A 25,321-nucleotide genomic window follows, 5' to 3' on the forward strand; every position below is an offset into this window, starting at 1 on the left:
GCTGGACCGTTACAGGTATCATTAATAAATGCCTAGAAGTGCAGCCCATTATGTATATATTTTATTATTATTTCAATATAGTTTAAAAACAAAGAATAAACACGTTAGAATAACAAGTCGAACTATAATTTAAAAATATTGTTATCATGATGATCCGGCTCAGAAAGTTAGGCCGAAGTAATAAGTTATTGTATTATATCACCGGTACTGCATACGTGTGAAACTTTCAAGTTAATCGGACTCATTGAAGTTTGTAAAAATTGCGTCACACCGGTCAAGCTAATAAAAGCGTGTAAAAAACTATTTATTCGTTAAGTGAATAATGTTTTACGTATAGCACGACAACGACGGTAGATATTACATAGATATTTAGAAGCTGTGTTCAAAAATTGATCTTATTAAAGCTTATAATCAAATTCCCGTAAATCCCTCCGACATACCCAAGACAGCTATCACACACACTTCATCATCAGAGCATCAAGAACATCGGTTACCACAATTACCTCATTCTCAAGGTTAAAAATTAGTCAACGACAGTCGTCCCACAGCAAGCCAGCATCGTAGCCTCAACAGGTCAAAAGTTTTTGTATGCGTTTTAGGTGTCGCCCTGTATGGTTTAGATTCACAAACCAGCCCGGCAAATGACGCTGCAGTCGGTATCTAGATTAGTTATCTATACTGCAACTAAACGACTGGATCGACTTGAATGAATTTTTGTGTAAGCATTCACAGGAAAACGTCTATCGGGTCCGCTATTTCACATATATATTCTATTACTATTCCTCAATCATCCGTTTCTAACTTAACCTTATATTGAATTAAAAATGCAAGGACTTTTTTTGCGCTGGCAACCAAGAACACCGCTTTTAGTAGAATCAAATCCGGAATAAAAATCCCCCTTGCTCTTTCCACACATTCGAGGATTTTCAGGATTCGCAGATGGTCAAGCTTTAGTATTCTCCAAACATAGAATTAATTTAATACATATTAGCCATTACTTAGCAGATTAAAAAATCATTCTACAATAATTCAAAACTTTATGAAAGATCAGATCTTTCCGTTATTTACTAAATAACAATGGAATAACAATTCACAAAAACTATTCGAATACTTACTTGTCATCTTCAGACTCGTCCACTGTCGGTGTGTTCTGTGAAATTATTTATTAAAATTAATGACGATGGTACAAAGTTGCCGAACATGAAAATAAAACTTATGAATAATTGATTTCCATTTTTGATTTGTCAAACATATTTTGCTATGAAGAAACAAACATCTTTTTTTCATTGATTGTATGTCTGATTATTTTTTTACTATAAGTAAGTGTAAGTGAAGGTAAGTGAGGGTAACTGAGGTAAGTAATAAGTTTTATTCGAAGGAATGAACATAATATTATGTGCTATGGGCTATGAAAAAAAATTCATGGAAATAATCAGTGTTCTCCATAAATACTTTATTATGGTATGGTATGTGTACTGGTGGTAGGACCTCTTGTGAGTCCGCACGGGTAGGTACCACCGCCCCGCCTATTTCTGCCGTGAAGCAGTAATGCGTTTCGGTTTGAAGGGTGGGGCAGCCGTTGTGACTATACTGAGACCTTAGAACTATATCTCAAGGTGTGTGGCGCATTTACGTTGTAGATGTCTATGGGCTCCAGTAACCACTTAACACCAGGTGGGCTGTGAGCTCGTCCACACATATAAGCAATAAAAAAAAAAATAAAAAAATTACTTTGCAAATTAAATTAGTGAGACTAATAATATATCCAAAAATAGGAACTGAATAAAACCGTAAAATATCATTTACTCTTGTGTTTGTGAATAGATTTTCTTTTTCATTTTTTACAGTAGCTATTGGATGAGCTTTTTAATGTTAGCAAATTATTATATATATACTTTTTTTTAAATGTTATTTTTCAATATGAGCATAGTAAAAAAATAAAAAATAAAGATATTAGTGATTACGGTTGATATTGAAATTCACTATATAGTACGGTAAATTCAATAATTACCTCTGAACTTTTTTCTTTTTCATTTGAAATCGACGAGTCACTTTCTCCCAGCAGTTCACTTTTACTGAGATGCTCAATACCATTGTTAAATGTTACCGGTGGTATTTCTGAAAAACGAAAAAAGGGAACGGTTTTATTACAAAGGTTTTTCAAAAATCTTACAATGAAATCATAACTATAGAATTTAAAATAATTACTGATACACGTGTTCATAGTCTGCCCACTTGGCGTATCAGCACGGACCGATAATGCCAAACATTACTCCATTCTCTCATTCTCTGCTAACGCAGTAGCGGACCGGGTGACCGAACGCTGGTTAACCGACGCTAGGTTGTTAATGATGATGCTTCAAAGATTAGGGACTAGGAACACTATATTGATGCATAAAAATCATGACAGAATTTTTAGGAAACATCATTAATCATCACTTCATCGCAAATGGCATTAGAAACCTAGAAAATGGACGTGTCTGTCTGGGAATTCGCTACGAGCTACGATACACTATCCTACCGCCTCAACAAGGCAATAGGATAGTATGAATGCATTGAAAGAACGCTTTGAACTGGGAAAATCTAGAAAAAAAAAACTGGGAAACTGAGGCTGACGATGAGCTACTAGAGCGTGGGAAATAGATAACTCAACTTGAAAGGAAAGTGACGGGCGTCCTCGCTCGTTCTAATTAAAAATGTAAAAAAAGCTTACAAATACTTTTTGCGAGATAGATAGCAGAATTACATTTCCGGTTTAAACTATGATTTTATTAGGAGTACAAATAACATTCCGCCGCTTTTTGTCGAAAAAATAATATTTATTATGAAAGAACGGTAATTTAAATTTAATCGAAGTATTGTCCATCAGCAGCTACTTTTTCCCATCTCTCAGGCAGAGTTCGGATTCCACGTCTGAAGAACTCGTCTTTTGAGGCTATCCACGAATCAACCCAATTTTTGGTATCTTCATATGATGTAAACCGCTGCTCCGACAGAGCATGTGCCATTGACCGGAACAGGTGATAGTCAGATGGGGCAATGTCTGGTGAATACGGCGGGTGAGGTAGGTAGGTCCCAATTAAGTGTTTTTAAATAATTTTTCACCGGTACCGCTACATGCGGACGAGCATCATCATGGAGCAGAATAATTTTGTCATGTCTGCAGTAGTATTAAGGGCGTTTTTCTTTCAGAGCTCGACTCAATCTCATCAATTGCGTTCGGTAGAGAGCTCCAGTGATTGTTTCGCCTGGATTAAGCAGCTCGTAATACACCACACCCAGCTGATACCACCAAATAGACAGCATGAGTTTTTTTCCATGAATATTCGGTTTTGCTGTGGATGTTGACGCGTGGCCAGGTAGTCCCCATGATTTTCTTCTTTTTGGATTATCATGATGTACCCACTTTTCATCACCAGTGACGATTCGATGTAAAAAACTTTTTTTTGGTGCCTAGCTAGCAGCATTTCACTCATGCATAATCGGCGTTCACCATCTCTCGGCTTTAATTCGTATGGAACCCAATTACCTTGTTTATGAATCATTCCTAACGATTTTAAACGATGTGAGACTGCTTGCTGAGTGACTTCTAAAGTAAGTGCAACTTCTTTTTGTGTTTGAGACAAATCTTCCTCCAATAATTCCGTCAATTCTGCATCCTCATAAATTTTTGGCCTTCCACTGCGATCTTTGTCTTCTACGTCAAAATCACCGTTTTATTATGAATACGGAGTTAATAATATGATAGGGTTAAGTTGTTCTTAAATGATCAACTTAATTTTCAAGCCGATTATCATCTGTGAATTCGAACGTAAACCTCGTGCCACACCATCTTTCTCAAAACGGCGGAAACTTATTTGTACACCTTTATAATTTTACTAAAACTTGCTTTCCGACAGATAGTGAAAAAGATTGACCTGGGCAAAAGTATAACACAAACAGCATTTATTTATAGATGAAAATAGTTTGGGTGATTTTACTAAACGTTACGTTTTGATGAGCAAATGTAATATTTCGTGTTTGATCAACTACCAAATTTAAAATATCGTTATGGGCAATGCAGCCCGCACTAGGAACGTATCCCCTGTATATAATTATGTTTTTTTTTTTTTTTTTGCCCTTGTAGGCAGGCACATCACAATTCCATATTCACAGTTTCTGTATTCGCGGAATAATTACAGAACATAACCCCGCGAATAAAGAGCTTTTACTGTACTATTATCCGAATAAATACCTTCACAAACATCGCTCCCGGCTTCTGAAGCAACATCAGAACTAGTGTCCGGCTCGAGCATCTGTTCACCGATTATTTCGTTTGCTTTAGATCTTGCTCTGTTATTTGTTCTACTCCTCTTATCTTCAGTTTCACGTCGACGAGGTTTCTCTAACGCATCCAAGTTTGTAAGCCTACAAACGAAAAACTCAACTAAAGACTGTACAGACTGGACTGTTAGTTGTACTATTAAAAGTGAGACCTTAGAACTCATGTCTCAAGACGGGTTTCGGTATTTACATTGTGGATGTCTATGGACTCCGGTAACCACTTAACACCAGGTGGGCCGTGAGCTCGTCTACCCATCTAAGTACAAAAAAAGATACGTTGCTAAATGTATTAAATATGACGTTTTTAATATAAACAATTGAGCTGTTTTTGTAGTGTCTTAAATCAAAATACTTCATATCTCATTCATAAAATTAATATTTGTATAAAAGTTTGTTCGTAATTGATGAGTATATGGAAAATATGGTACAGAAACTCTAATAGTAGTACGTATATTGAAAGAGTTATGGAACATAAGGTCAAATACTGAGGCAACAAATTTGGAGCTCACAGCACGTAGTACTTGAAATGTATACTACTACTAACCTAGATTAGTACCTATTTCCGTGGATGTTATAAAAAGCGACTAAGGAATTATTTGAATAAGTAGCATTATATCTGAGCCAGCTGATACCATCATATTATGGTGACGACCCGCATTTACTGACGATAGGGCGTGTTGTAAACTCGCACGTGTAAGTACTACTGTCTTTCCTTATATCTTCCCTAAAAGCTGTTATGCATTTCGTTTAACTCTTAATATGATATAATTTAGATTTCGACTCATGTATCAGGGCGGGAAGTGTCATTAAAGTTATGATGTCTGTGGCCTACAGTAAACACTCAACACTAAAAGAACTGTGGTTTTTTTTCTTTCTATGATTGAACGATTACTGGTGGCCCTGAGGCCTTTCCAGTTTCACCAGGACAGGTGGGCGAGCAAAGAGTCAGTCAAGAGGGATGGGATTAGCTAACAGCTACCCGAGCGCCTCCAAAGGAGACCTAACAACTTCAAGAGCAACAGCTTTGCAAATGAATCCACTGCCGGATTGGAATCGCGACCCGCTGATAAAATCCGGCGAGAAACTCAGCTGGCTGATGCATGGGTTAAGGATAAACTGTGGCGTTGTTTATATTTATAACAAAAAAGTTTAAGATTGTATTAAGATGTTGTGAATATTAATTTAAAAAATGGCAACAAATCACAACCTATCACTATGAATTTATCATGATATTCAAACTTTCTTTTTTTGTACCATAGAATAAATAACCACTTCAATATTTGTCTTAATTGATATGTAGCATGTTTGCAATTAAAATTACCCACGATTTTATGTTATAAAACTGCAAGGTATACTTATGTTTTAAAACGTCCAGTTAGTGCAACATTGAGTACAGTCAGCCATTGGTCTACAATTTTAAAATTCAATGATTCAACTCCCAGGTAGAAATACTTATATTTTGAAGTGTAATGATGTAGTTTTTGTTTCTATAAAACAAGACCCACGTTTCATAAATTCTTATATTAGCATGGAGGGGTCCATTGCTTTGGACACTCAACTAACTTATATTTATATTCTAAATCCAGCCCCAACAAGTGTAATTTGGTATATTTGAACATAAATTGCTACTTGAATTTAATAGTCAACTAGCAATTTTATTAGTAAAGTTTGAGTCATTTACAGGCATATCACTTTTAATTTTCATTCTCTTAATCAATATTTACCTATCAACATCTTTGTCATCCTGAGTGTCTGAATTTTGGCTGATGCTGCTCCCAGGCTTCGTCTTAGATCGGACCATCTGTAATTAGTTTGCTTAATTACTAAACTGCCTTGGGCTTTGACTCAAACTTCCCAATTTATAATGCTGTGTTAATAAAGAAACACATGTTAACAGTATTAATTAACTAGAAAATGAAAATACAAAATACATCACCAACATTTAATTACTGACATGCCATTTTTGAAAACATATTTTCAACCTTAAGCCTAAATCTGCATACATCTTCAACATATCATTCAGTATATTTAATATAATACAATAAAATTTTGAATTATTGTATTAATTGAATACATGCTTACTTTAGTTTACAAATTCTCAAAATTCAAATATAATCTAGAAATGTACATAATTGTACTCTCTATTCAATGACAACTGCAATTAGTAACATAATATAATAATATTAATAATTTACTTCGTTTTCCTAACCTTGCTTCTATGGGAGTCCTCATTGTTTATTTTCTCTTTCTCTGCTTTAGGGTTTTTGGAATTGCCCTTTTTATTTGATATATCCAATTTTGAATCTTGCTTTTTCTTTCGTTCAGATGAGGATGATGAAATTTCTGAACTATTCTGCTTTTCCTTGTGCTTTTGATGATTTGAGTTACTCTCATCATCTGAACTTTCATCGAGCAATGCTCGTTTGATTTTTTTAAACCTTGTTTTCTGCTGTATTTCCTCATCAGAACTAGAATACGACAAGAGCATTTTCTTTGCTTTCATGCTCTCCATTATTCGTTTCCTTTTGGATTGAGGAGTTAATTTTTTCTCATTATTATGAAGAGTTTCACATGAGTTATCATTAGACTTAATTGGAGTTTTTGAACTATTATCACTATTTTCATCACCTGTATGATTTTTTATAGTTTCTAGATTTAATGTTGAAGTATTTTTGTCTTTACTAGCACTATCTGAAGCATTTCTGTTTTCATTACATTCACTATATTTTGAAGTATCATCTTCTTTAGAATCATCATTAGAATTAAAACAGTTCTCTTTTGTTCTACTAATCACTAAGGTTTTCTTACTGGAGTTGGAATCAGAATCTTCTAATAAAGAAGTTTTCACTGATTCCGTTCTACTGTTTTGAATGTTTGAAGTGTCATAAGATTTTTTCTCTTCATCATTTTCAGAACTTTTAATACCTTCTGAATCATTAATTTTGTCTATCTCTATAGACTTGAGATCTTTGTTTTTTCTTTTGGATTTATGTTTATGGACCTCTTTTTGAGATTCACAATTTTTTGAACTATAATTCTCACTTGCTGAATGTTTACCTCCTGCATCACTTTCAGACTCAATCAGTAAGGAATCTTTGATTTTTTCAGTAACTGCAGATAAAGTTTTAGGTGTTCCTGCAGTAAAACCATCAGAATCTGACTCATTCAAGAGGGCTGACTTTATTTCTCTTGAGATGTCTTTAGTTGTTTTATCTATTTCTGGATTAATTTTACAAACAGTTAATCCATTTTGAACAATTCTTTTTAATTTATTGGCATGTAGAAATGCGATAGTTAATTTAGGTAGTCTATTTATTGAAATTACGAATTGTTTTGATTTAAATGCTTTAGCTTCTTCTCTTTTTTTCTTCCAGTAGTTATCTTCTGTATCATATATTGTAGTTTTTCCTGTTTCAGAAACAACTCTTGTGGATTTCTGAACACTATCTTGCTTCCTGTTTGTGTTCAGTAACTCGCTATGTTCATTCTCATTTTCTCCTGTCTTTTTGGATCCTTTATTGGCATCTTGGTATAGATCAGGTTTCAATAGTTTATTTAAATTCACACATTTAATGAAAGGTTTCTTTTGTTCTTCTTTTTCGCTTAGAATTACGTCATTTGGTTTTTCTGTTTCTGTTTCAAATAGAGTCTCCAGTAGCATTTCTGTTGTAATAACAAGATCTTTATTTACATCAGGTCCATCAATACTTTTGTCTTCTGTTTCTCTAGAACAATTATTGACACCTATCATATTACTTGAGTTGTCTGCTACTTCAGTAGTTCTACTACACTCCTGTATACTTTCAGAAACTGCATTTTTATGTTTCTTTAAACTATCTTTTTCTGCTTGTTCACATTCAGATTTTTCTGATCCTGGGGTATATTGCTTCGCAGTTTCATTATGACTGTCTTCATCAACATTATTGCCTAAATTGCAGGTGTCAATTTGGCAATGTAATGAATCTACATTTAATGTTGTTTCTTCTTCATTTTCTATATTTGGTCCAGATTTATCTAACACATGAGATGTTTCTAAAGATGTGTCTGGAAATTGACCTTGCTCAGAAGCATCAGTAACTTGTGGTTGGTCTGTATCATTGTGTATTGTTTCCTTTTCTGAATTAACCGAACTATCACTTGTTCTCCTACCTTTCTCTGATGTGGTCAGAATTTTCTTTTTCCTTATTCTGTATAATTTACAATCGTAATTTATTGGATATTTTTCGAGCATAGATAAGGGCATTCTTCTTGCGTGTACTTTTACCGACAAATAATGTTTTAATGGCACACTTTTGCGAACTCTTAACTTTTGGGATTTATACTCAAAAAATTTATAAAAACTTTCGTCTTTTTCTTTCATTGAGTGGTTACTTTTCCCGCCATCGTTGTAGGATGCTTGTGATTTGTCGACAATGGATAGTACTTTACGAACACCTATCTCAACGTTATCAAGTGATTTTTTTGACAATTCACATATAAGAAGCACTTTGTTGGCTGCTTTTTGTAGTGCATGAGAATTTCTTAATTTGTCTTTTCTGATTTTTTTCTCTTTTAGTTTTTCCGATCGAGTTCGTAAATTCAGTCCCAGTTTAGACAAATATTCCATCGCTTCACATAACACATCGCTTACGGGTACCTCCGCCGCCATTTCACGCTATTGCGACTATTACCGGCACAGTCGTATTTTCATTTAAAACAATATGCTTTTTATATTATCACTTGACTTGATCAAAGTAAAACAGCTAAAATGCACTTCGTACAAATAATGCGAAAACGGCAAAGTTAATTAAACGTAACCCAGCAAAACGAAATTACAAATAAAAAAAACCATAGACACCACGATTTTTTCGGATGTGTCAAATTCACGAAAACTCAAAACATTTACGTTTGTAGAATCTTTAGTGTCGAAATACTACGAATCATTATGACCTACCTATACTTTAAATGACACTTTCATGTGATTTTTTTGCTTTCAAGAATATCTGAAATCAATATCACGTACTTCATCACACACGAAACATACAAACTACGTGGAAGATTACTTATAATGGAACGTAATAGAGAAGAAATACCCATTCAACTTGTCCGGGTTATCACTCTATATACATACATAACTTTAACAGTACAAAATAGCGGCAAACAGGTATATATACGAACTATAGCTTAGGATGTTGAATACATTTATTATGGCCCTTAACTACTACATTATTCATGTTTTCCATAAAATACTTTTGTAATGTAATAAATACCTTAACCTCTACACCAGATTAAACAGTATAATTACAAAAAAATGTTGAGGTACCAATTTTTTGTACTCACCTTTCATGTAAATGGCTGAGCGGATCTTTTTAAGCAATTATATGACCGAAACTGTTACTGAACACAACTGCAACACATTATTACATATTAGTACATTTATAATAAATAAAAACAATCCACATAATGCCCTTTCCGTCAGAAAAATCGGCAATTTAGACAAGGTAGTTAAACAATCCAAAACAGTCGTGAAAAAGAACCATAGACATAGACAATACAGAATCAATGTACCACGGAAGTAAAAAGTCCTCGTTGCATATTAAGTATTACCGTGAGAATGTCTGTTTATGCCTACATTTTTCTTTTATAAAAGCTTTTTTTTAAATAAATTGATTATTATCCTTTTATTAAGAATTCCTGTATTACTTTTTTTACGATGAGTATAATTTGTTCACCCGATTTAGTTCCACATTTCAGAGGCAAATGTGTATATTGTAAAGTTTCATAGTGATGTAAACTTCTTAGTTGAAATTATCAGCCATAAGTTGACGTCATTGTCAATCTGTTTTATTCGTTATTTGTCAATGTACCTAATGTAATCAAAGCAAATTTTACTATTAATTTTAGCTTATTAAAACCTTATATTCAGTAAAGGTTTTCTCTTATTACAATTTAATAAGCTAAGAAATAAAAAATGGATAGATATCTCCGCCCTGAAAGGTTTGATATCGACCCGTCAGATAGCTCTAGTACGAGAGCTTGGATACATTGGCGTAAAACTTTCGAAAACTTCATTTTCGTGCAGAAGCCGACCGCTTCAGAAACAGATGCACAGTCGGTTCGTCCGCCAGAAAAATGGGACAGCATAAAGTTTCAACTTTTGGTAAACCATATATCACCAAATATTTACACATATATAAGCGAAGCTACGAACTACGAAGAAGCGATCACAATACTACAAAAACTGTATGTAAAACCAAAAAATCTGATTTTTGCTAGACACATGTTAGCAACAAGGAAACAACGACCAGAAGAAAGTATTGACACATATTTACAAGCTTTGAAACTACTTTCAAGATTGTGATTTTGTGGCTGTTGATGCAGAAACAAACAAAAACGATAGCGTACGTGATGCTTTCATATCCGGTATATCATCGCATAAAATCAGACAAAGGCTTTTAGAAAACTTAACTCTAACACTTGATCAAGCTTACAACCAAGCACTCTCTCTAGAAACTGCAGAGATCAACTCTCAAAACTTCAATACTGTCTCTTTAAATGCTGTTGCTCCAAAAGAACCAACATTAGTCTCTTCGAAATCACAAACTCTGCACAACGAGACCTGCTCTTCTGTTAATAATCCTCGACGTCAAAAATGTTTCTTTTGTGGGGGTCAAATACATCCTCGTAAGAACTGCCCTGCATTTGAAAAGACTTGTCAGCTCTGCAACAAGAAGGGGCACTTTGCCACTGTTTGTAGAAGCTCTTCTAAATCTACAAATTCTGTGGTAGTAGGTACTGAAGATCTTTCCGCTTGTATCACAGCAGCGTCACCTTCTTCATTACGTAAAGCTACTGTACCCGCTTATATTCGAGGAATAAGAGCAGAAGCACTTCTCGACACCGGCAGCTCCATCAGTTTTATAAATGACAACTTTGCAAGACTATGCGGGTTAAAAAAAAAATCCTGCAATCAGACTATTTCTATGGCCTCTCTTAATTATACTTCACAAGTAGAAGGTCAAACTTGGCAAACCTTGAAAATCGGAAATCATAGATATGATAATGTGAATCTTCTTATCGTGAAAAATCTTTGTGCTGATATAATTATCGGCCATGACGTCCTCGAAGAACATTCATCGCTAGAGTTCTCTTTCGGTGGGCCAAAACATCCACTTCAAGTATGTAACGTAGCTGAAGCATCAGTACCAGCTGTACCGCTTTTTGCGAATGTATCTCCCAACTGCAAACCTATTGCTATAAAGTCTCGAAGGCACAACAAAGAGGATAGTGAATTTATTAAAGAAGAAATCAGAAATCTTATAGCAGAGGGCGTGATTGAAGAAAGTAAATCACCGTGGAGAGCCCAAGTACTAATAACAAAAAGCGAAACTCATAAAAAACGCCTTGTAATTGATTACTCTCAGACAATTAATCGTTACACAGAACTCGACGCGTACCCTTTACCAAACATTGAGGACTTAGTTTCGAAAGTGGCAAAGAATATATTTTTCAGCCTAATAGACTTGAAAAACGCGTACCATCAAGTACCTATACTACCCGAAGAAAGGAAGTTTACCGCTTTTGAAGCACTGGGAAATTTGTACCAGTTCAGACGTATTCCTTTTGGAGTAACAAATGGTGTTTCGAGCTTCCAACGAACAATCGATTGGATTATAAGAAAAGAGAAGCTTCAAAACACATATGCGTATCTTGATGATATAACTATTTCTGGCCGTACTCTTGAAGAACACGATCATAACTTAGAAAGTTTTATGAATGCCGCAAAGAAATACGGTTTAACACTGAGTATACAAAAATGCAAATTTTCTCAAAAGTCAATTAATATTCTAGGCTATAATATTCAAAACCATATAATTAAACCTGACAATGAGCGACTCAAGCCACTGATTAATTTACCTCCACCAAGCGATTTACCGACCTTAAGAAGGACACTCGGCATGTTCGCACATTATTCTAAGTGGATTCCAAAATTTTCTGAACGGATCCACTCACTTGCTAATACGACGATTTTTCCACTCACAAGCGAGCAAATTAAATGTTTCGAAGGCTTGAAAAATGATATCGCAAAGTCTTCTATACATGCAATTGATGAAAATATACCTTTTACAGTGGAAACTGACGCTTCCGATCATTCCATTGCAGCAGTACTTACGCAAAATTCTAGACCAGTGGCGTTTTTCTCAAGAACGTTAAATTCAAGCGAACAAAACCATTCCGCCATTGAAAAAGAAGCGTACGCCATTGTGGAATCATTGAAGAAATGGAGACATTTCCTTATTGGTAGACACTTTAAGTTGGTAACTGACCAACGCTCGGTTTCTTTTATGTTTAATATGAAACATTCAAGTAAGATAAAGAATGAAAAGATTCAAAGATGGCGACTGGAACTTGCTGCTTTCAAATACGATATTATATACAGACCGGGGAAAGAGAACTATGCTGCTGATGCACTATCCCGAGTTTGTGCCACTGTAGAAACACGTACTGCAAAACTTTTCTCGCTGCATGAGGCTCTTTGTCATCCAGGGGTAACAAGAATGTTTCACTGGGTTCGCTCTAAAAACCTTCCCTATTCTATTGAAGAAGTCAGAACAATGACAAAATCTTGCCGAACCTGCTCTGAAATAAAACCTAGATTCTTCCGAAATACCTTTGATGACCAGAGGAAACTTGTTAAAGCGACGGCTGCTTTTGAACGCCTTAGCATAGATTTTAAAGGACCAGTTCCAACAAATAATAATAACAAATTCATACTTACCGTGATTGACGAATTTTCACGTTTCCCGTTTGCATTCCCATGCTCAGATGTAAGCTCGAAAACAGTGATTAAACATCTTAACAACTTGTTTATGATATTTGGCATGCCTTCTTACGTTCATTCAGATCGCGGAACAGTATTTCTTTCTGCTGAAGTACAGGAATTTTTACATGTTCGAGGTATTGCCACTAGTAGAACTACAGCTTATAACCCTCAAGGTAATGGTCAAGTAGAAAAATTGAATTCTACTCTTTGGAGAACGATTCTTTTGGCGCTGAAGACGAAGAATCTTTCGGTAGAAAATTGGGAACAAGTATTACCACAAGCCTTACATTCAATTCGATCATTACTTTGTACAACCATAAATTGCACTCCACACGAAAGAATGTTTAGACACCCTCGAAGATCTACAAACGGCACTTCTGTTCCATCGTGGCTTACAAATTCTGGACAAGTCTTGATGAAGAAATTTAATCGTACAAATAAATATCAGCCATTAGTAGAAGAGGTTGAATTGATACACAGCAATCCTGACTTTTCATACATTCGGCTTCCAGATGGCCGAGAAACAACAGTGTCGAATCGTCATCTAGCACCATTGGGTTCAGAAAGGGTAGATCTGCGAATAGATAATGAAAACACTATTGATTATCATAACGTCGCAGAACCACTTCCGGAAACAGAAGACCAAAACTTGGAGATTCCTTCATCTAATGAAACGGGACCTGTGGTACTTGATAATAGCAGAGAGATAGAGACAGAATTACCATCATCACCACCGCCGGAGCCAACACTTCGTAGATCTGGTCGCGTCCATAAAACGCCAGGATTTTTAAAAGATTATGTTCTAAAATAGTGTGGGAGAATGATGTAAACTTCTTAGTTGAAATTATCAGCCATAAGTTGACGTCATTGTCAATCTGTTTTATTCGTTATTTGTCAATGTACCTAATGTAATCAAAGCAAATTTTACTATTAATTTTAGCTTATTAAAACCTTATATTCAGTAAAGGTTTTCTCTTATTACACATAGAATGATTATAAACAGTCCAATAAATGATAAGACTCAATGTAGACAGTTATTTTATAATGCAGCGGAGCAGCCGTTTTATAATAGATACTTAAACTGATCATAGGTAAATTGTAGTGCTGCATTTATTTATCTCTTGATTTCATGTCGATAGATTTTTTGACCTCTTTTTTAAAGAACATTTGAATTCTGATATTCTCATGTCACATCCTCGTTTGTTGAGGTCTTTCTTATTTATTTTCGGTATCCATAAGATAAAAAATCTACCTTGAGACTGTTGAATGTGCAACGTAAGGCATTATTCATTATGAGTTTTTACCACCAGGTAGGACCATCGATCCTGAACTCTACTGCAAACAACTGATGAGATTAAAGCAAGAAGTTGAGAGAAAGCGGCCGGAATTAATCAACAGAATGGGTGTGGATTTTCATCATGATAACGCTAGACCTCACACATCTTTAGCCACTCAGCAAAAATTGAGAGAACTTGGCTGGGAGGTGTTAATGCATTCGCCGTATAGTTCTGACCTTGCACCTTCAGATTTTCACCTGTTTCGGTCTCTTCAGAATTCTTTAAATGGTAACTACATACTTTAGTTAAATGTAAATAAACTATATGAAAAAATGTTGTGAATTTTCTCAAAAAATGCGAAGAAACTTTCCCCAACCTATTATGTACTTTAATACTTTAGTTATTATTTCGTTATCTTTTTAATATTTTTTTTTGTGGCTTTTAATTTCCATTTAGCTATGCCTTTCAATCACCAAATTAGTGGAATCGAATGGTGAACATATTTTTCGTGAGTTGAAGTGCATATTAAAGTGATTTTAAAGCCTAATGCCGATTAGAGCAGTCCATCCTCTGGACTGGACCCACAAACATTTCAGTCTAAATCAAAGTCCTCTATAGTCAGAGAGTTTTGACAGTTGACATTTGGGACAGTACTTTATTGAAATTTACTTCGAAGTCCATGGTGATTAATCTATGATTCAAAATTGGAGAAGTAAAAGCTATGATTCGATTGTGTAATAAAATGAATAGATTTGGGGTGCTGAAGAGCAATACGCTCCGCATTGCAACTCGGTTTTACAGTGAAGGCTCCACACAAAACGAAAGTCCTAGTTTTTCTTCGCCTCCAACAAATTCGACGATTCCTGAAGTCAATGGATTGAGTAGCGCCGTCATTCATCCAGCTTCACAACCTGTGGGCCCCGGTGTGGATCCAAAAAAAACCGGAGCGTACAAAGTTCCAGAATATTTCTGTTATGATAATGTGAGCTTCTTCGAAGCTGAAATTGAGATGGCGAAGTACCGATTGCCACAACCTTCGGCCCTCAAAAAGTAAATTTTAATTTGCTTGATATTAGATGTAATGTAGTAATTTAATAAATACAGTTGTACTAAGTTATTTGTCTTTTTTTTTTTAACAAAATAAAGTATATAATAAATTACTGAGCTACTGTGTTTTACTAAATTATTGTAATACTAAAGCCTAAATTACTGTGTTAAATCAAGGAACATGGCCTCCTCAAGATGTCTTGGTACATAATCTAATCAGCCAATCTGTAAATATCAAATCAGGAGTTTTTTTATTGCTTAGATGTGTGGACGAGCTCACAGCCCACCTGATGTTAAGTGGTTACTGGAGCCCATAGACATCTACAACGTAAATGCGCCACACACCTTGAGATATAGTTCTAAGCTCTCAGTATAGTCGCAATGGCTGCCGTGAAGCAGTAATGCGTTTCGGTTTGAAACGCATTACTGCTTCACGGCAGCGGAAATAGGCGGGGCGGTGGTACCTACCCGTGCGGACTCACAAGAGGTCCTACCACCAGTAAATTGATTAAAGATTCTAATTGGCATTGTAAATCTATATATTTTATGAATCCTTTTAAGTTCAAATTATAGCGTAGTTCCTGTTTGGATCTAAACTTAACAGTAATAAACAAATTACTGAATTACTCAACTGTAATTTCAATTACTCAGTTTGAGAATCAAGTTATCAATTAATTTGACTGTTTGACTGAAAACAATAAGCCAGACAATATTGTATTTTGTACAATGATATGTTTTAATTATAAAATCTTATGTAAACAAAGTCAAACAATTGAAAATATTTTTATTCAAGTTATAGTTATCAATAAAGAATAATCACTTGAGTTTTGAAATCTTTATTGACATTTTTTGTTTCCCATACATACTATTAATCCTACAAAACTAAATAACTTAAAATGCAAAGATTAAATTGTTTGAATTGTGATTTGCTGAACAACCCAAATACTAAACAGCAACTGAAGCAGCACCACTGATTATGACTGTAATTTCGTCTTTTAGAGTGGCGGCTGGCTTCAGATTCTCAGCGCACACACTCTCAGCCTCATGTTACTTCTTTTTAGTGAGTTTCTCAGACAAATCATCAAAAGTAGGATCTTGAAGATTGATCATCAGACTGTTTCCAGGGAGGAAGACACGGTTCTGAGATTGAGCAATCATTCTCGAAATACTTTGAGCAGCACGAATTTTCCTAAGTTTTAAATAACCAGGGTTCATGCCCATGGCTTTACCCAACATCTCAGCAGCTTCAGCTTCTCCCTCTGCTTGCACAATTTTCTGTTGACGCTCTTGCTTTGCCCTTTCAACTACAAAAGCTGCACGCTGAGCCTCCTGTTGTGCAACTTGTTTAGCTTCTACTGCAGCTGTGTATTCCTTACCAAAGCTTAGTTCAGTGAGGGATACATCATCAAGGATAATATTAAAATCAGCAGCACGCTCAACCAACTCTCTTCTGATTAGTAGAGACACCTGCTGACGCTGTGTGATCAGCTGGGAGGCATTGAATTTGGCAACAACCGATTTTAGGACTTCATTGCATATAGATGGCAAAACCTTTTCATCATAATCTGTTCCAAGTTGTCTGTACATTGTTGCTAGCATATTGGCATCTGGTCGAGAAAGTACTCGGAGGGAAATGTTTACCATCTGTAAATCTTTTGAACCAGTCGGGGAAGATATCTTGCGAGGTCGGGATCTGATATCATAAATGATGGGGTATTGAAACCACGGTATACGGAAGTGCATACCTTCAGTGAATACGTGCTGTTGTACTCCTCCTATTCTGTTGAACATAATGGCACGATGACCTCCTTCCACGGTAAACACCGATTGGGAGACGCCATAAGCCGCAGCGCCGACAACGGCTACCACTTTGAGACCGATGCCAAGACCAGGTGGCCCACCTTTAGCGAATTTTCCTGCCATGTCATTTATCTTACTTTGTGCCATGACAAGAATATGTTTAACGTATAATAGGGTATTTTAATAGTAATTTATTTATGAAATACTTTTACGTTCTAACCTATCCGGCAACTAATTCCAAATTGTGCAATGACCATAGACACGCTTATTTCGAGATATGACCATAAACAATTTTTCTTTCCATTAATTCCATTAATTAAAAATTGTTTAATGTTGGGATAAGAACACCTCTGTTGATTTTATTTTAAAGAAGTCAAGCACATAATATAACATGTTGATTTTTGTATAATTTGCTTTTACGTTATGATTGATATGGAAAACGTTGACTAATTTTTTTAATTTTTATTGCTTAGATGCGTGGACGAGCTCACAGCCCACCCGATGTTAAGTGGTTACTGGAGCCCATAGACATCTACAACGTAAATGCGCCACACACCTTGAGATGTAAGTTCTAAGGTATAGTTACAACGGCTGCCCCACCCTTCAAACCGAAACGCATTACTGCTTCACGGCAGAAATAGGCGGGGCAGTGGTACCTACCCGTGCGGACTCACAAGAGGTCCTACCACTAGTAATTACGCAAATTATAATTTTGCAGGTTTGATTTTTATTACACGATGTTATTCCTTCACCGTGGAAGTCAATCGTGAACATTTGTTAAGTACGTATTTCATTAGAAAAATTGGTATCCGCCTGCAGGATTCTAACACCGGTGCATCGCTAGATACGAATGCACCGGACGTATTATCCTTTAGGCCACGACGACTTCAAAATTAATAACAACGGTCTATTCATTAACTGTTTTACACATTTGCGGAAAATGAGACAAAGCTGCTGCACTAGATATAATCTCTCTGGTTTTTCTATAAAATCCACTTCAAAATTTCGTTTCATTTAATTTCATCCCACTTGATCACAGGCTAAAATTAATCAAATTCATCTCATTTCGCTTCATGTCATTTTTCATAAAATAATATTAGAAAAATAGGTCTTGGACTTGTTACCAGATCATTAAATTAAAAAAAAAACGGAAATGACAAACGTTCACTTTGTCACTTGAGAGTTGAGAGAAAATGTTTTTAGTCTGCTATCATTAAATTTGTATATTAATGCAAATTTTTAGAGTATACATACCTTTTCAAAATATTTGGTAAAGTCATACGTAGTTCTTTGTTCTAATACAATAAGGCGTCGTTTTTTGAAAAACACTGTAGGGACTGGAATCTTGAAAAACAATGGATTCCTGTATTGGGGTTGAGCAGGATTTAGACAAAGCAATTACAAAATTTACAAATTTAAATGAACATACCGATGAAGTATTGCAAGATATTATTAACAAAGTAGAGGAGCTGCGGCGGGAAATAGCCCAACGTAAGTTATTACACATTACATGTTTACTACATTTTGGTTTAGTCATTCCCAACACAGACAATGCAAAAATGAAAAACAAACTAGCCACATAAACATGTTCATCAAAGAAAGGAAATAATGAAAAGACACATATAAAGAAAATTACAAATTGTTCTTCCAATTAAAAAAAAGATGGTATGGTGATTTTTGCTGGTTAGTGTGTAAAGTAGTCTTTGCTGGTCAGAAGGAATTGCCCTTTTTAAAGCTATTTTAATATAATAGCACTTTTTATTGAAGTTATAATTCTTTAGGCGCGCTATGAAAAATTGATGAGAGTGAAATTTTACATTGAGCTCGTACAGTGATACAAAATTAACAGAATGAAGTTGCCCACTAAATCGTTCATTACAATACGACCGACGTAACTTGGCGAGTCTGAATATAGCCGCAGGTGAACTTTCCGAACCATACCGAGAATTACTGAATTTATACGATGTCAAGAAAAGGGATGTCCAATATGCCTGTTTGAGGATGTTGCTTAATCGATTTTTTTTCAAATTGATTAAAATTTAAATTAAAAAAAAGAAATAAATTTAATAAAAATAAAGTATAACTTCTTACGCGTGTACATAAGTCCACGCACCCTTTTTATTATTTAGTATAATTAGCCCAAGTAAATCCAGCATGCACATGAGAGATTATTTCCAAAGATATCATACTAAGGTAAATTACAAAATTTAAAACTTATCTTTTATTTACAAGAAGGAAGTGTATGTTATAAATTAAATAAAATCAAAAACATTTACTACTAGCAAGTGAAATTCATTTTGCTACAAAAATGTGCCCGAGTTGCTGGGAGGCAGTGGTACGAAAACATGAAGAGCACTGAGGGTTAATATAACATTTTCTTAAAAGTGTCAACCTCATTTGTCATATCAAGAGTATGATGTTTGGTAGGTTTGCAATATTATGCGACAAATCATTGTGTTAAATTGTTAGTTGCTAAGATCTTCAAACAGCTATTCAAATATATGAAACTCTACAGGAGGCCGACTTAAAAATGGGTTATTGAAATTCTCATATAAATAATATATCAACCCCTCTTTATAGCTAACATTAATTAATGATAATGCTCATATCTTTAACATGGTTTAATGTCCCATTAATGCATTTATTGATATGCATTTTTATTAAAATAAGTTACAACAAACAGTTACATTATTTGATAAATACTTATAAAAAAATGGAAAATTTCTTCTTGTTCATTCAGTAATTGTATTGTTTATTCAGTTCATATTATTAGTCCTCTTACAATCTAAAAGTTGGAGTTCCAATTGGATTCAAAAGTTTTGTGAAATATCCTCATGGGATATATTCGAGGATTAGTTTATCAGTACGACAGGAAGTATAAGACAATGGTTTGACAATGTGCTTAGTCTGCAAACCTCTCCCTTGGTACTAAAAATGTTTAATGAGTTTCATAGTTTCATTGGTTGGTGAAACCTAATTTTCTTAATGTAAAATGAGGGCTCATCCCCCTCATAGAGATAATAAAGTATATTATTTCTTTTCAGAACCACCAAATACACCATTAACACCTGAACAAGCCCAGGTCGTGAGCGAATTAGCCTCTACCATCAAACAGAATGCATTTCAATTGTCAACAGGTAAAAAAAAACTCATATAAAGTATACTATTGAAAGTTCAACCTCCGGTCTAATGATGGGATGCGGGGGTCAGCATTGGTATTCATGCTATGATGGCTACCGAGTATATGCCAGAATATGAATATTACTACACTCCTTGAGACACCTACATTTGTGGTGGAAATGTGCAGGACTGTGGTATCAATCTGTGCATCATATTATAGCTCATATTAAGTCCTACAATCAGTAGTTAAGTGAAGTGCAATGAATATAGAAGAGTAGAGTTTGGTATAATTATTACAATGTAATGCATATTATATTATATATAGAAGTATATAATGAATAAGCTAATTTACGTTTTTAGATCACAGAGAACTCCATGCTACAGTGTCAAGAGTGGGCAAGTCTATAGATAGGCATTTCGTGGCCGATTATGCAGCAGTTGCTCCAAAGGCGGAAATGTTCTGTTCTGATGAAAATCGACCTATTATGGAACAAGCCATTGCACAACATTTGTACAGACAGGTAGCTAAGATATTAAACTATAGTTGAGTGAAATCAGTTGTTCTTTTGCCAAACTATGGCATATTTATAAGTGCGCAGAGTATGTGAAACGACCAAGGTAGGACTGGTGACTGGTTAACATCACGCGGATGCCCCAAGAATCTTAGATTAATGAGGTCAACGTTTGGTGAAAATGAATCGAAGTCGGCCGCCACTGTTAGCGCCTGTGAGACTGCCCAGGTGTCTTCTGGTGTTCCGGGATACCGATGAACTAGAATTAGTCTGTAGAGTAAAAACAGGATATACTTCTAATCGATGACGTGGTTCTTCTATTTAATTCTAACCGGCGCAGTGGGGCTCTCGTTCGGTGGTAAGCGTGCCATGTGGGGCATCATCGCCGTTGAACTCGATCATTTGTACACACTCTTTGACTTGCTGTGTCGAAATACATTATATATTAAACAGTATCAAACATTTATATGGAAATTCATAGATATTCTTGATGGGAAAAGAGTTTGTGTCTTTTTTATACACAGGGCCTAGAGGACGTCGGTGATACGTTTGTAGCCGAAGCCGAAATCAGTGGCGTTGAGCGAACCTGTACGTTTGCGTCGGTACAGCGTTGTGCGACTGCATTGGCCGAGGGCGACCCCACTCCTGCCCTGCAGTGGGCTGAGCAGCACATGCAGGAACTACAGCATTCACCGCTGCCGTTCACTTTGCACAGGATGTACGCTTTGAAGGTGACCATAATCAAACTAATAAATTTATCATTAAAAAACTTTTATGGCACCTGAATTTTCAAATATTGTGCTTTTCGTGGTCACCAACAAATACAAAATTAATTTTAATAATGTCTGTGACTGGCAAAATTCCATGAACCATATTTTTTTTTAGATTGTTGTACGAGCTCACAGCCCACCTGGTGTTAAGTGGTTACTGGAGCCCATAGACATCCACAACGTAAATGCGCCACCCACCTTGAGATATGTTCTAAGATCTCAGTATACTTACAACAGCTGCCCTACCCTTCAAACCGAAATGCACTACTGCTTCACGGCAGAAATAGGCAGGATAGGTGGTACCTACACACGCGGACTCACAAGAGGTCCTACCACCAGTGATTACGCAAGTTATAATTGTGCGGGCTTGATTTTTATTACACGACGTTATTCCTTTACCGTGGAAATCAATCGTGAACATTTGTTGAGTACGTATTTCATTAGAAAAATTGGTACCCACCTGAGATTCGAACACCGGTGCATCGCTCAACACGAATGCACCGGATGTCTTATCCGTTAGGCCACGACGACTTCAAAATAGTTTATAGAATGAGGTATGTGTGTGTATGACAGCTGGCGCGCGAGGTGGGCGTGGGTGCGGCCATAGAGTACGCGCGCAGCACGTTCCCGCGACACGCGGCGCGGCACGAGCGCGCGCTGCAGGCGGCCGTGTGCGCGCTGGCGTGGTGCGCGCGCCCGCCCGCCGCCGCGCCGCCCGCGCCGCCGCCCGCCTACCGCCGCCTGCTGCAGCCGCGCGCGCTGGGGGCCGAGGCGGCCGAGCTGTTCGTGGCGGAGGCGTGCGCCGCGCTGCGCCTGGCCCCGCTGTCGGCGCTGGCGGGCGCGGCGCGGGCGGGCGCGCGCGTGCTCCCCGCGCTGCACGACATCCGCTCCAAGATGTCGCACCCGCACGTCATCGCGGCCTGGGCGGAGGACGAGCTGCCCTTCGAGGTGGACCTCGGTGACGAAGGCGGCGGCTACCACTCGGTGTTCGCTTGCCCGATCCTCCGCCAGCAGGCTTCCGACCAGAACCCGCCGATGCGCCTCCTCTGCGGTCACGTCATATCGCGAGACGCTCTCAACAAACTCGCTACGGCAGCCAAGTATGTCTTTTTTGCACAAATAAAATGATATATTATGATAAAATTAAATGTTATAACAAAACCATACAAACGGAAAAGGCTATACGTACAGGATGTCAAGGGACCCCTGACAGTATAGCACCGTACCGTATACAGAATACCATACCATTTCTCTTACGTCTATCATTATTGGTACTGAATCCCCATTTGATCATTTCTTTATGTAAAAGGACATCATCATCAAAATTTACAATCATTGATACTTGATGGTAATTGTCTAAAGTCAAGTTTCATTTCACTCCTGATGTATAACATATTAATTCGTCCCCCTTTATCTTTCAGATTGAAGTGTCCATACTGTCCCATGGAACAATCACCCGCAGAAGCGAGGCAGATATTTTTCTCGTAGTTGGACAATTTTACGGTTGATAAATTTAAACCGTCTCAGTTCTACAAAATGTTCACGTGAAAAATAAACGACCTGTGTTTTTTTTTTTTGATAGAGTAGAGAATGTCGTAATGCCCGCTCGTCTAGATAAATTGTAATTTTACAATAATATTAAAAATATTGGTGTAAAAAATATATATTTGATGTGTAATCTTGAGGCTTTGACCGCACGCCTCAAGGTGGGTGTCGACGTTCATGTTGTCCACGGGCTCCCTCGTGACCGCGCAACGGTAGACCACATCTACCGTTGCGCGGTCTACAATTGAAACTTAGACGTTAGTACTAGACATGTAATATGATATACCTCTTATTGAGATTTTGTTTATAATAAAATCTCATGCGCCAACTGAATCCTGAGCTTTATGTAATTGCGAAAGTGTCTTTGGAAATAAGTTCTAAATAATAAAACAGGTGTATGGTTACAGCAGCTCAGGTCACACTGTAAAAAAAATGATGGATTGCAGTAGCGTTTTTGCAAATAAATTTTTATTCTCGAAATTAGGCAGCAAATCATTGTGACTATTGTACAAAAGGAATAAAAAGTAAAAAGCTTAAAGACTAAAACGTCTCAGAAACCATCAATTGTAATGGCGTTTATTTATGTTTACATCGTTTGTGACCAATGGGCATTGATAAAAAAAAAGTCAGTGTATGTAGTTGTTTTGTAATGATTGGTAGAAAAGGTCGTCGCTTTTCAAGGTGCTGACATCATCAGTCGCCATTGCCTCAAAAATCTTAGCCTGGGAAATGGTACTCATACTTCTATCAATGTCTCCTGTTCATTTAATAAATCATCTATTATTTTTTTATCGCAATAAGTGACAAGATTGGTGTGCTTGGTGAGAGTTTTTTAACGTTCTCGATAGCGTAAAAGTTAACTTAAATTTGTATGCAGTTTGAACAGCGGCAAACGTTTCGACTTATGGAGTCAAGTTTTACGTTATCGAAAACGTTAAAAAACTCGCACCAAGCACACAGTAGGTACAATAGGCGCGCGAGTTCATGTACATCCTGAGGAATGCCGTTGTGCTGTGACCTAGTTAATTATGGTAATGTTAATAATTACCGATTTAGTCAACAGCTGTCAATTTGGTTTAATGTAACTTAAGATAATTTTACCAATTATGAAATAAAATAAATGTGATAAGTAATTACTTATTTATTTCTAATAGAGAAAAATATTTTTTAAATTCCAATTCAATCACTATCAAATGAAAAGACAACCGACAGATCAGAGTCGGAATCAGTATGTATCTTTTTTCAGTAGGTTTTTTTTACCTGAACTTGATGGAAGCGGAGTAGTCATGGTTAAATAACACAATAGCGTTAGCGCAAATTTTCGACATCGATAAGCGCGCGTCACAACCACCAAGGACAACACTCAGCGTCAGGTAAATGCGGGGAGGTGGGCGAAGGTGGGGCGAACTGTCCCTCGCGCCTCGCCTCTGGCTCCGATGGACATGAACTCGCGCGCATACTGTAGGTAGTATGTTGTAACTCTGGTACTGAACTCAGTCAGTTCACAAACGGAACTAAATTGAAGTGCCGATTTAAGTTTAGTTAAGCTACTAAACATGTAATACATCGACAATGCAATGAATCGCTTTTGGAGGCTTCGATTAGGTTATGACGAATTTAATTAAATGCCTGTCTGAAATTATGACGAAAAGTGTTTTCTTTACGTATTTTTTTCTGATCTTAGATTTGTAAGGTACAGAAATCATTGATACGATAGATTAACCTTAGATGTACATAGAGCGAAGTTAATGTAACTTTAATTTGTAACGGTGGTACATTTTGTAAAAATAAATTATTAAACTGATTTGTTGCTTTATTTTTTGAATGTCTTTTTGACAGATCTCTACAAGATATTCAGTACTGGTGGTGTTCAAATACTCCGCTGTTAAGTCACTCTATTCTAGAAGTTGGCGTTAGGTTTATTTATTTTATTATGATTGAAAGATTACTGGTGGCCCGAAGGCCTTTCCAGTGTCACCAGGACAGGTGGGCGAGCAAAGGCTCAGCCAAGAGTGGTGGGATTTGCTAACAGCTACCCGAGCGCCTCCGAAGGAGACCTAACAACTCAAGAGCAATTGCTTCGCGAATGAATCTACTACCGGGTCGGAATCGCGACCCGCTGAG

The 25,321-nt window shown here is 36.5% G+C and overlaps 4 protein-coding genes across 14 annotated transcripts in view; 2 read left to right on the forward strand and 2 right to left on the reverse strand.

Annotated features, from left to right (window-relative positions):
- LOC134200586 (transcriptional regulator ATRX homolog) overlaps positions 1-9,870 on the reverse strand; it is a 33,555-nt gene extending 23,685 nt beyond the window's left edge. For 6 of the 10 annotated variants that reach the window (XM_062673739.1, XM_062673736.1, XM_062673740.1 and 3 more), the window contains exons 1-5: positions 6,533-9,348; positions 6,048-6,124; positions 4,235-4,407; positions 2,012-2,118; positions 1,116-1,150 (exon numbers count right to left, since the gene is read on the reverse strand). In XM_062673739.1, the coding sequence (XP_062529723.1) occupies positions 1,116-1,150; positions 2,012-2,118; positions 4,235-4,407; positions 6,048-6,124; positions 6,533-8,971 (2,831 nt within the window). In that variant the 5' untranslated portion in view covers positions 8,972-9,348. Of the gene's footprint in view, positions 1-1,115; positions 1,151-2,011; positions 2,119-4,234; positions 4,408-6,047; positions 6,125-6,532; positions 9,406-9,642 lie in introns of those variants that run through there. The other 4 variants (XM_062673743.1, XM_062673741.1, XM_062673742.1 and 1 more) reach the window with 3 other exon arrangements.
- On the reverse strand, positions 7,209-17,498 carry LOC693108 (mitochondrial prohibitin complex protein 2; the record flags this gene model as incomplete). The annotated part of the gene is given in 2 exon segments (NM_001046861.1): positions 7,209-7,219; positions 16,271-17,498. A coding segment is annotated over 1 exon segment (900 nt). The 5' UTR covers positions 17,398-17,498.
- LOC101746149 (uncharacterized) lies at positions 15,045-15,564 on the forward strand. The gene has a single exon (XM_004928282.5). It carries the CDS (start codon positions 15,125-15,127, stop codon positions 15,455-15,457), a length of 333 nt encoding a protein of 110 aa, XP_004928339.1. The 5' UTR covers positions 15,045-15,124; the 3' UTR covers positions 15,458-15,564.
- A 903-nt stretch (positions 17,499-18,401) lies between the features above and the next one.
- On the forward strand, positions 18,402-25,001 carry LOC101738985 (E3 ubiquitin-protein transferase RMND5B). 2 transcript variants are annotated; one of them, XM_062673746.1, is made up of 7 exons: positions 18,403-18,741; positions 20,295-20,387; positions 20,731-20,891; positions 21,407-21,613; positions 22,226-22,333; positions 22,508-22,752; positions 23,074-25,001. In XM_062673746.1, the coding sequence occupies exons 1-7, from the start codon at positions 18,606-18,608 to the stop codon at positions 23,138-23,140; spliced, it is 1,017 nt and encodes a 338-aa protein (XP_062529730.1). In that variant the 5' UTR covers positions 18,403-18,605; the 3' UTR covers positions 23,141-25,001. The 2 variants fall into 2 exon arrangements, with proteins under 2 accessions (XP_037873190.1, XP_062529730.1); XM_038017262.2 differs by having other exon boundaries at positions 18,402-18,741; positions 22,226-22,752.
- The last annotated feature ends 320 nt before the right edge of the window (positions 25,002-25,321 follow it).

This window comes from Bombyx mori, chromosome 18 (assembly GCF_030269925.1).
Source record: "Bombyx mori chromosome 18, ASM3026992v2".
In the NCBI taxonomy this organism is placed as follows: Eukaryota; Metazoa; Arthropoda; class Insecta; order Lepidoptera; family Bombycidae; genus Bombyx; species Bombyx mori.